At 27.7% G+C, this 12,355-nt stretch overlaps 1 protein-coding gene across 1 annotated transcript in view; it reads left to right on the plus strand.

The window, feature by feature from the left end:
- Nucleotides 1-12,355, plus strand: part of wkd (whacked) — a 53,031-nt gene that overhangs the window by 35,111 nt on the left and 5,565 nt on the right. The window contains exons 7-9 of the mRNA XM_067277242.1: nt 1,304-1,378; nt 4,163-4,277; nt 7,625-7,779. Of these exons, the coding sequence (XP_067133343.1) occupies nt 1,304-1,378; nt 4,163-4,277; nt 7,625-7,779 (345 nt within the window). The remainder of the gene's footprint in view (nt 1-1,303; nt 1,379-4,162; nt 4,278-7,624; nt 7,780-12,355) is intronic.

The following is a 12,355-nucleotide window of genomic DNA, read 5'->3' on the forward strand; positions in this document are numbered from 1 at the left end:
TGCTTACTTTTGATAACATTTAAATTTTAAGTATGTTTTTATTAATACATGTATGATGATTGTATTGTAGATGGTTTGATAAACCATATTTATCCTCTTAACTTTTTTAAAAACAATGCTCTGAAGTTTGGAGAAATAATTTATTTTTTTCTTTTTGTCAGTGGGGGTGGGCTTAAGTCTCTGTAGCCCATTTCTTTGTATCAGCCAATGCCAGGGATTAGATCTGTGTAATCAAAATGTTCCAGGAATTTTTCATAGGATGTCTGGATATGTCCCTCATTTCCAGCCATTGAATCCATGATGTCTTAGTATTTCATTTGATTCTTTCTACCCTGTAAAAAGACCAAAAAACTACACAGTTATTACAGCTAGTGTGTATTAATCCATGTTCACTTACAGATGAATAGAAAAAAAATCTAGATTACGTCATTGCTGTGACATCACGTGACACTATCTAGTAATACTTGAAACAACTTAGTATATGATGCTAGTCTAAATGTGAAAAAAATGCATAGATTGTAGATTATTGGACTGATTAGCAGTCTACACAGTTACATTTACTGTGTAGACTGGACTTTATTCAATTGCAAAATCAAGGCAGTCATGCCACCATGCATGTAATTTTCATCAAAATATTCAAATTCTTTGACTATATATAGAGTCAAAAAATTCTATTAGTAAAATATTTGAATGTTCAGATGCTGTTTATTGCAATATGATGTATTTTTTTTGCATTAATAATTAATTTGAATATTTTTATGAAAATTTATTATTTAGTTGTTCATGCATGCACATATATATATATGATTTTAATTTGAAGGATGTGAATTTGATTTTTTTAGACTAGCAAAAATATTGAAAATGCATATATTAATGTAGGAGATAAGACAAAATGACAAATTTTAATTAAAAAAAAACAGTAGTTTTTTTAAGTTAAAATTTGTTGTTTTAAAGTTAACAAAAGAACTATTCAGATATTAAATGAAAGATTTGGCAAATCTATGTCCAGAGCATGGGAAGTTTATTTTAGGCAATTTATATTATTTTAATTGATCTCTTCATAGGAAATATTAAGATACAGCTGGAGATGATAAATTATATTGAATTATATATAAAGTGTGATTTTTAATTTTATAATGCATTTTTTATATTGCAATGGCTAACAACAGAGTTGTTATTAAATGTTTGTGTTAAAAACTTCATTAAAGCATGAAATATACTTAACCATATGTGAATTTTATAAATTTAAATTATTATTGTTGTTATTATTGAATATATATATATTTTATTTTTATGATTTCAGGAGTCCATCCAATTAGATGGTGATATTTTGTTTGGTCTGTTAAAAAAGACCTCTCCTCTGACATATAAACATTTGGTAAGAAATTTAAAAACGTTTTTGAATATTATATTTTATGAAATGTTTTTTTGAATAAATAAAATAAACATTTACTCATATTTTAGTTAAATGTCAGATTATAGTTAATTATATCATCTCAAAAGAAAAAAGTTAATATATAAATTTTATAAGTATAAAATTTCTTAATTTTCATTTAACTTACTGATTAATAACCTCAATGAATCTTTTTTAATCATTTTATCTATATAAATGAATGAATCAATTAACTGTTCATTTCACGAAATGATTTAAATCAGAAAAATTCATTGAATTTTTAAGTTTTTACTTTTAACTGCTAATTTTCTAAATGTTAATGTTTATTTTTATATATTTCTTAATATGATTACAGTAAAACTTCTCTAACTCAAAGCTCCAAGGAGCAGGAAAAAACTGAGCCACAGACGATTCAAGTTAGAGAACAATAGAGTACAAAACTGCCGATTCTGAATGGATTTGTACTTTTACCTCTCTTGCATTATATAAAGAATCCTTAATGGTTTTTTTTTTCTAAACAGCTCATGTAATGCCTTTCAATAAAATGTTCAATGTAACTAATGGAATAAAATAGTTTTGTAGGTACATCTTGTTGAGATAAAATGAAACTTTGCTCCTCTTGCTTTGGACTGGAATGTTGTCTGAAAATTGGTGTTGGAGAGTAAATACAACTAACTGGAAATCCAATAATTAGGATCACTTTGGATAGAATAAATATTAAAATTTGAGGAAGTAACATAAATCGATGTCGGGGGACCATGAAAAACTTCAGCTTGGAGAAAATTTTGAGTTAAGAAATTTAAGTTGGAGACATCAAATTCCTGTGCTATTCTATTGAGTGCTTCAGTTTCTTCGAGTTAAAGAAATATTCAAGTTACAGACATTTGAGTTAGGGAAGTTTTACTGTATTTCTCATATAAAAATTGGCAATAATTTTTTTATGCTGCTTATAAGTGAAAGAAAGCAAAAAATAAAAATTTAATGAATGTATGATTCTAATTAATATCAGTGAAATGTTGTTTTAAAGATTGTCTTTAAGAAAGACAAAATGAATATGGAATAAGCTTTCAAAAAATTTTTAAAATATAAATTAGATTATTCTTATTTGTTTATATAAAATATATTATTTCAGACTGAAAAAAATGAATTTCTGTTAAATAAAAACAGACAAACACAGTGGAGTACTGTTTACACAACTCTTACAAGATCAGATCAAAAATTTGTGGCCAAAAAAATATATAATCAAAACTTAAGTTAAGATGCACCACAAAATGACAAAACGAATGTCATAAAAACTCACAATTACAGCTTTTAATAATGTGTTAATGTCAAGCTTTTATTTTACTTTTTTATAAAATAATAATTAAAAAGCAATAAATTTTCATTGCACATATTTTATTCATCAAGTATATGCATTATGTCTATTGTCTACTAATCAGTGGGATGATAGACATAATGCATATACTTGATGAATAGCACTACATTCTAAAGTGATTTTTCAATTATTTAACACTGTCATTGAAAAAAATACACCAAATATGCAGATTGGTTTTTTGTAAAGTATTTCATTGTTATACATAAATTAAGAATAATTTTTTTTTTTATTTTGAGCAATATTTATGGAATATGTAATGACATAAAAGTTAGTCACTAGCACCTACTGGAGGACAGAATGATGAAAAACCATTATAATTAAATATATCTTGAGAAAGTGAGAAATCAAGCAATAAATTATAATCTCTAAAATGTTTCTTACATTTCCAGATAGTAAGAAATAATATCTGAAAAATACTTCATGTGCAATTTACCAAAAACACCCAGTATTTGAATGACACACAATTGCATAAATTGCCAGCAAAAGTGTTCAGTGCTACTGGTAATTGATGTTATATGGCCCTCTATAGACTTTACTTTAGAATGTCTTTTAAGAGTTGTTAGAACACAATTTACAATTCCTAATGATTCTGGTATGCTAGTTATATATGCTAGAATTATTAAGACTTGTACCATATATTGGCATAGTTCCTGAAAAAATAATTCTTTTGCTTCTGGATTATTTTTACTGTTTTATAGTATAATACAATATAGGGAATGATTATAATTTATCATTCCCTATATTGTGATCAGTTTACACACATTAACAAATAATTCTTTCTCTGAGAGATAACCTGATAGGGTCAATTTTATACCATTTAATTAGAGAGATTGGAGGAGAGGGGGGGTGAGAAAAGAATAAAATGTATTCTAGGAATTATGAGTATACTTTCTTTAGAAATAGAGATATATTGCCTATTTTAGAAAAGCAAGAACATATAAATATAAATGAAATTTCATTATTGATAAGAATAGAAATGTTTTATTGATGTTAAATATAACTTAATATAAAATGACTGTGTGTTTCACATTTATAACAATAATAGTGCTCCAGTTTGTGTGTGTGTTTGTGTTATTTTGAAAATAGATATTTAAAGTAAACTGTTTTAAAATATTTAACTTTGCTGAGTTTGTAATACCACATTCCAAAAGATTTTAAAATTGATATTTTGATTAGAATTTGAAGTTGAATAGATCCATGGATTAAAAGCAATTTATTTAATGTTTATCATCAAACTTTAGCTTTAAGTTACTTGGAAGAAATCTCTAGTATTCTGATTTGCACAATAAAGTTGATAATTAAAAAGATTTATAAATTTTGTTTGACCTTTTTATATTCAACAAATAAATAATGAAATTATTTTGTTAAATTTAAATTTATTTTTTTCATATTAGAAAAAGCAAAAGGTGGAGCCGATTCTTTATATGACTGAATGGTTTATGTGCTTGTTTTCACGTACTTTACCATGGGCTTCAGTTTTAAGAGTTTGGGATATGTTCTTATGTGAAGGTATGATTCTTTTTTTATTTATTAGTCATGTAAAAAAATATTAATTACTGTACTCATCAATAATTTAGTTAAACCCAATAATAAATCTGATAATTTATTTCATAAAAAGATAGATTAATTTTGATTTTCTTTTTATTCCTAATTCAATTATTTTGTAACAAAATTGCAATCTTTGATCCAATAAAATAGTTTTTTTTTAGTTTATTTATTTTTTTCATCATCATTGTTTCATAAGTTAAAACATATTACAATTGAGTTAATGTAGCAAAATTTAAGTTTCAACCATTCCATATATGGGATATATTCTTATTATAGTAAAATGTTTACAATTACATTAAGACAGAAAAGGATAAAATACTCTTCTTAGAAAGTCACACTATTGAAAGAGTCACTCCCTGGGGAAAATAACAACACCTGACCAAAATAACAATAAGGGAATAGAGGCAAGAATCAAAATGGGATGGATTACCTTTGGTAAATTAAGTTACATCCTGAAAAATCAGGACATCTTCACCACTTTCAAAAGAAAAGTTTTTGATCAATGTATTCTACCAAGTATGACTTATGGATCTGAAATCTAGTCATTGACAACAACCAATATGAGGAAACTTCAGTTGGCTCAGAGAGCAATGGAAAGAATAATACTTGGTGAAAGTCAAAAAAACAGTGCAAGAAATAAGTGGAGATAGGTGGGATACCTAATGAGAAATCATGACTGAATGTCAACCTAGAGATGGAAAGAGACATGGGAAGATCAATAGAATGATGGAGAGATGATACCAATGCATATACTGGGAAACAACGAACAAGAAAGACCTGGGAGAAGTTGGTGGAAGCCTATGTTCAGCAGTAGATGTCAAAGGGATATTGATGAAAAGTCACATGAGTATTATCAAAATTTAAAACTTGAATACATACCAAAAGTAAGGCACAGAATGAAAGTAAAGAACAAAAAAAAAAAAATGTAAAAATAACTATCATATTGTAGAAACAAAATGGAAAATAACATTAAAACAAAGTGATGTTAAATTTATAGTTTTATTAAAATTAGCCAATGGGATTTACATATTAAAAGTATATACTTGTATATTGAAGAAACAAATTGTCATCCTAGATCTATCACTCACATTCACCAGAAATTGTCTTCAATTTATGTTGCCTCTAGAAATGAAAATTGTGTTATGTTTGGTGAATTTGAATGACAGATCTAAAAAGACCTTTTCTATTTCTTTAATATATACTTTTATAACATTGTGATAAGTCTTATAATTTTTAAGCATATGTTTTTGTAAAAAATATATAAAAAATATAAATCATTGTTGTATTACATAATAAGTTCAGTTTGTTATGAATTTTAATAAGATATTTCTCATTGTTGTTTTCTAATCACAGTTATGCTCTTTACGTAATTCTGTACATTTAGCATCATTCAACCTTAATTGATAGTCACTTTTAATTATTAGTGTCTTTTCTTAATGTATTAACTGTTAGTGCTGAAATATTTTCCCATTTCTCTTAATTGTCTATAATCAGTCTCAACACAGTTAATGTATGTATTAATTATTTGTGTATTCATTTTTTATTTGGATGTTATGTCAAAATTCTAACTTATAACATTCTTTGCATAAGTATTCTATTTTTTTTATGATTATCTATAGTATTGTAAGCCTTCTTTTCTGAAATAATCCTTAATGTGTGAGTTAATTTAAACTCAGCAGATTATTAGAATTATTGGATATCTAAGAGTGGTTATAAGTTGAAGTCTATGGTATTTTGATGGAAATGGATTTGATTATTATTTAATGAAACTTTGAATATTGAAAGTTTGTCAGATAGTTTTTTAGTTTAATCTAAATAAATAATGACTAACCCGTTACAAAGCTATGCATCCACAAAAGCCGAATTATCGGGCTAGAGTCGGCTATAATAAATAAATAATTAATATGACAATTTGGCATTAGAGCTTGGCGTTAGGTGCCATCTCTTACTAAACTTAATAATTAAATAATTAAGTTTAATAATTTGGAACTGGAGGAAAAGAAATCGGCCCGAAGCGGGACTCGAACCCGCAACTTCTGCTAATTAATTAAAATTAATTATTTAATTTAATTTTAATTATTAAGTTTAGTAAGAGATGATGCCTAACGCCAAGCTCTAATTCCAAATTGTCATATTAATTATTTATTTATTATAGCCGACTCTAGCCCGATAATTCGGCTTTTGTGGATGTATAGCTTTGTAATGGGTTAGTCGTTATTTATTTATATTTATACGCCTTGCCAGTGTTGCGATGGCCGGTTGAGTGCCTTGGGAGGACGTGGGCACGTGATGTGTCCCCAGCTGGCATTGTAATGGCCGTCGATAGTCGTTGTGTTAGCTTATATATACTGGAGGAGGCGTTCGGACCGAAGGTCCAGGTAGCGTAACTGGTAACGTGTCTGCACGGATAGAAGTTGCGGGTTTGAGTCCTGCTTCGGGCTGATTTCTTTTCCTCCAGTTCCAAATTATTAAATTTAATTATTTAATTTAATTTTAATTATTAAGTTAAGTAAGAGATGGCGCCTAACGCCAAGCTCTAATGCCAAATTGTCATATTAATTATTTATTTATTATAGCTGACTCTAGCCTGATAATTCGGCTTTTGTGGATGTATAGCTTTAGTTTAATCTTATAAGTGCAAGTGCTTGTTTAACAATAATGCAATTAACTTGTTTTGGAGTATTATTTTGACCAATAGTCAGCCAAGAAATAAGCAGTTGAAGTTTTCTTCATGCATATACAGTAGAGAGTCGTTTATCCGAATCAATTGGGGACTGGGGTTGTTCAGATAACCGATTATGTACGAAAAAATATATTAACCTATCCGATGTTGAAATTTTTCTCCGTTGTGTGTCACTTCGTGTTGAATTTTCGTCGATTTTAAGCTTAATTTTTATAATAATAATTGAGGCTATTGTATTGTTAAAAATTATTTCTTTATTTTGCACAAACAAAATAAATATATTGAAAAATATAAAAACATAAAAATTATACTTTAGAAGTAAATCTAGTATCAAAAAAGTTCAATTCGGCACAACACAGTCCGACTGGAAAGCGTTCGGATAACCGATGATTCAGATAAACGACTCTCTACTGTAGTTTGCAGTTTAACTTGCGTATATCTAGTTTATGTATCAGATTATTAGTAAGTTATTTATATAGTGCTTTAAATTTTTAAATTTATAATTTGATATTTCTATTAAAAATATTTTAAAAGCATTTACTAATTTCATCATAAAAACTTTACAATTTTTTTGTTTGTTTTAGTTAACAAATATTGCAATAATCAATAATTTATTTTTTTATAGGTGTTAAAGTATTATTTCGAACTGCTTTAGTTATTTTGAAGCAAGTTTTAGGACGACAAGAAGTATTAAAAAAATGTCCGACAATGTATGAAACACTTGAAAAATTGAGAAATATTCCAACAGAAACACTACAAGAAGACTTTTTAGTTCATCAGGTTAGTTTATTAGAATTGTAAACTTTAATTTCTTTCAATGAATTGAAGAAATTAGTTTAAATTAAATTGATCAGAATAAATAAATTAGAAGAATCAGAAAAGATTTGCTTCAAGCATCATATCATAAATTTAATTAAGAAATAAAGTTGTGTGTGATCATTATATCAATTATCTATTTCTTAGATTTAATTTCTTTGAGTTTAATGTTGTTTTTATACTATAATATAACACTTGTTAATTACCATAGCATTTTGCAATATATATAAAATACTCTTAATTTTTTTTGCATTGACCAGTAAAATGATTTCTTTCTAAGTTAACATTAATACAGCTTTAAATTTAATAGCTCAAAATTTTAACATTTGATATCTTCACAGTATTATACAGGGTGATTCACTAGTGGCATTCAGTAGTTTCTTATTGGAGACCATTAGAAATAGGAAGATGGGACTAATAATCGAGTTTATAGAGCAGATGGGAACAGTTCTTTATGACCTTGAATTTCCTCGAAAATCAATGGTTTTTGAGTTGCAGAACAAAATAGGGTTTTTTAAATTATAAGGGGTGCTTTTGAGCCATTATATGGATAGTATGTGACAAAATAAACATCTTTTATAACAGGGCACATTTCCTTAAATTTAATGGTGTTCCATATATCAGCCAGTTTCTTCTAAAAGTCTGATTTCTCTTTTCTCAAAAGTTTATATGCTAGGAACTAAGTTTATCAATTTTCATTTTATCTTATTGTATTAGATAGTTAAACAAGCAAGCTTTGAATTAATTGAATTGATACTTTTTCAAAGAGGTGAAGGAGTGTTTTTTTGGAGTGATCTTTATTTTTATGTATTTACTTGTTTTTTATGCCTTTTTTGTAAAAACGCGTTATTCAAGTGAAGAAGTATTTGATATGTTGATTGCTTTAGGTAATGACACCAAAATTATTCACAGGCTGCAAATCTTTGTCAAATGATATCTGGAATGAGAGTACTTTTTGTGAAATACATTTTGAATTAGCTAAAAGAGTAAGAAGTTGTGTAAATGTACATCCAAGATTTCATTAATATCCCAGAAGAAGTTTGCTCCAAAACATCTTTGTTATCACAGATGTACTAGTTGTAGTTGTAACAAATCTGTCAGTATCAACATGTGAAATTGCAAGAGACTGTGGCATCAATCATCTGTAGTGAGGATATTACTAAAGCAAAATACCATCCATATCATTTTTTTGCATCAAGAGTTCACAGAAACAATTTCATGAGATTCCTTCAATTTTGTGAATGGGTGCAAAACAAATTGACTGCAGGTCCTGCTTTTTTTTAAAATGTGATGTTTTACCAATGAAGCTATCTTCACAAATGATGGTAGTGTGTGTGTGTTAATATTTATAATGCTTATTACTGCAGTGTGAAACAAATTGCATTGGATGTTTATAACCATCATTGTTGGAGTGTTAATATAAGGGCTGAGATTATTGGCTGTCATTTAGTAGAACAACATTTCTTTGAATCCACAGTAACTGCAAGAGAATTTCATAATTTTTTTTAAGAAATGATTTGACAAATTTTGTTAAAAGATATTCTGATAAATACTTGGAGTCAAATGTGGTTACAGTTAGATGGATGCCTAGCACATTTTGTACATAAAGCAAGACGAGAGTAAACAGTGTTCCCAAATAATGGATAGGCCGAAGTGGTCCAATTTCATTTCCTTAAATATCCTGACATAACTGCTATAAACTTTTTCCTCTGGGGACAAGTCAAGGAAATTGTTTACTTTCAGCATCCTTCTACTGAAGACAATAGGAAAATCATAATTCAGAAAAATTTTTATAAGATTAGTAGACATGAATAACAAAATGTATTAAATACCTTTCCTATAAGAATAAATGCATGTATATGTCATGAGGTTAGACATTTTGAGCATCTAATTTAAATAAATTTTGAGATGTACTTTTGTTACCATCATGTTTGTCATGTAAAGTTTTGTTGTTAAATAAACTGATAAACTTAGTTCCCAGCATAGAAACTTTTGGAAAAAATAGAAATTGGATTTTTACAAGAAACTGGCCAATATCTCAAACCATTAGGTTTAAAAAGAAATGTGATGTTTTATAAAAGGTGTTCATTTTCTCATGTACTAGCCACATAATGGCTCAAAAGCACCCGTTACAGAAGAAAACAGAGTTTTTTAAATTTCATCTCAAACTGCTGATTTTCAAGGTCATTCACCAAAAATTCTTCCCATCTCTATAAACTTGTAGATAGGAAGATGGAACTCATAATCAACAGTTTCAGAGAAAAAACTACTGAATGCATTAGTAAATTGCTCTGTACATTTTAGTTTTAGAAGATATTGATACTATTTAAATTTTTTAAAATAATATTGGGGGTTCTTCGTTCATCATGGCGACTGGTGACTTTTTGCTTACACCTTGTTTCAAAAGACATTACTTTGTTCATTTTGTTTTTCTCCCTTTATTTTCACAATGTGTAACCCAAAATTGAATCAGTTATTACTACTAATGGCTGGAATTGAGCCAAATCCTGGACCTCTCCAAAAAACTCCAACGAAAAGAGGCAGACCTCCAATCAACCATACAATGCAATCTTCACATAATACAAAGGTTCTAGAGGGTGAAAATAACTTGATTACTGATTATACTCAATCACGAAGAGTGGAATCGGTTACCTCGGTAAGTGAAAACCTTACTTTAAATCCTCCATTTGTAACTTCAAATTTGGAATCATCAGACACTACAACTACAGTCTTTTGCACGAAGATAGTTGAGCTTATTACTTTAAGTAATGAAAAAATAGAAAACCAATTTTCTTTAATTTGCAAAGAAATTAATACTATTCATAACGAAATAAGTGACTTTACATGTCAACTTCATACTATTAAGGACAGGAATGAAAAACTCAAATCTGAACTGATTGAATTAAGAAATGAAAAAGAATTGCTTCAATTTAAGATTGATGCACTGAATAATAAATTAAACAATAATCTAATAATATATGACTACTCAAAAATTTTTACTGATGAGAAAAAATGAGGATATATTGACTTTTTTGAATCATTCATTAAAAATTTCATGCAAAATTTATGAAGACATAAAATCAATTCATAATATTCCTCACTCAAAAATTAATATTAAATGTCTAACCTTAAAATCAGTTCAATTGACAAATAATAATATGATAGCCTTTGGTAAGCAAAAACAAAATAAATTAGTGGGTCAATGGCAAAATTTAAACATATCAGCCAATTTGGTTGCTAATTCTCGTATGAGAAGAAAAGCCTTACTACCTTATTACATTGATTTAAAAGGTGTTAATGTTCAAGTTAAATTAAGAGATGATTTTCTTCTAATTAAACAGAAAAAAATTATGTATAGTTTTTCAATAAATCAATTGGTATATGCAGAGGATTTTTTAGAATATACTCTATGAATAATTCTGATTGCTCCCAATTTCTGATCATAATAAATAATAGTCATTAGCAAAGAAAATCAAGATAAACCTCAGTTAAAAATAATAAACTGGAACTGTAATGGTATAATAAAAAAAAAATTGTTAGTATTGAATTTAAATATCTTTTTAAATAATACCGATATAATGGGATTAACGGAAACTTGGATGACCTCAGTAAATGATGTTTTTTAAAAGAACAAGGAATTTAATGTTATATCGACATTGGTGCACAAACCAATCGGCCCTGGACGTCCATATGGTGGATTAAGTTTATTTATTAATAAAAAAATTGGTGAAATAAGGAATTTGCAGAAAACCAACAATTGTATAGTAGTCTTAATTCAAATTACCAATCCAGAGTTGCAGTTTTTGGAAAAAGATTAATAGCCATTATTCTAGTTTGTATCTCACTGGATCAACTTCAGATTCTAAATGACTTTTTTAAACTTATCAAAAAACGGAAAAATCTTACTCCTTATATCATAGTAATAGGAGATTTAAATGCTAGAATATCCTAAAAAATGGATATGGAATACAAGGGTCCTAATTGATTGATTCAAAATATTCGTAAATCAAAAGATAAAAAATCTAACAAGATAGGAACCCAACTACCTGAATATATGGATCAACTACAACTATATAAATTGAACAGTAGAATAAAAAATGATTACCTGGCTGAATTTACTTGCTAACTAATTCAGGTTGTTCAACAATTGATTTTTGACCATTTCCCTATAAGAATGTCTATTCAAATAACAAAAAATCATAAGAGTGAATCAATATCACATCAAATAATCAATTACACTTCTGCTAATTATTATTGAGTTCAGCATTAACACAAAACTTTCCTTTATATCACAAGTACTTTAGACGAAATTAAGCTTGTCTTCTTTGATACTTGCAATATAAAGGAAAGTTTTGTGTTAACGCTGAACTCAGTGATAATTAGCAGAAGTCTATACAATTTTGGCGTGAGTTTTATTATTTATCTCTTATTATAATCAATTACAAATTCCAACAGTATCAACTTCTGATTGGCAAAAGAATTAATCATTTATTGAATTACGGACTAGTGGAGGGAATTGAAAAATATTTTCGATTTGAAC

This window comes from Centruroides vittatus, unplaced genomic scaffold (genome assembly GCF_030686945.1).
Source record: "Centruroides vittatus isolate TY-2023 unplaced genomic scaffold, ASM3068694v2 contig_738, whole genome shotgun sequence".
NCBI classification, from domain to species: domain Eukaryota; kingdom Metazoa; phylum Arthropoda; class Arachnida; order Scorpiones; family Buthidae; genus Centruroides; species Centruroides vittatus.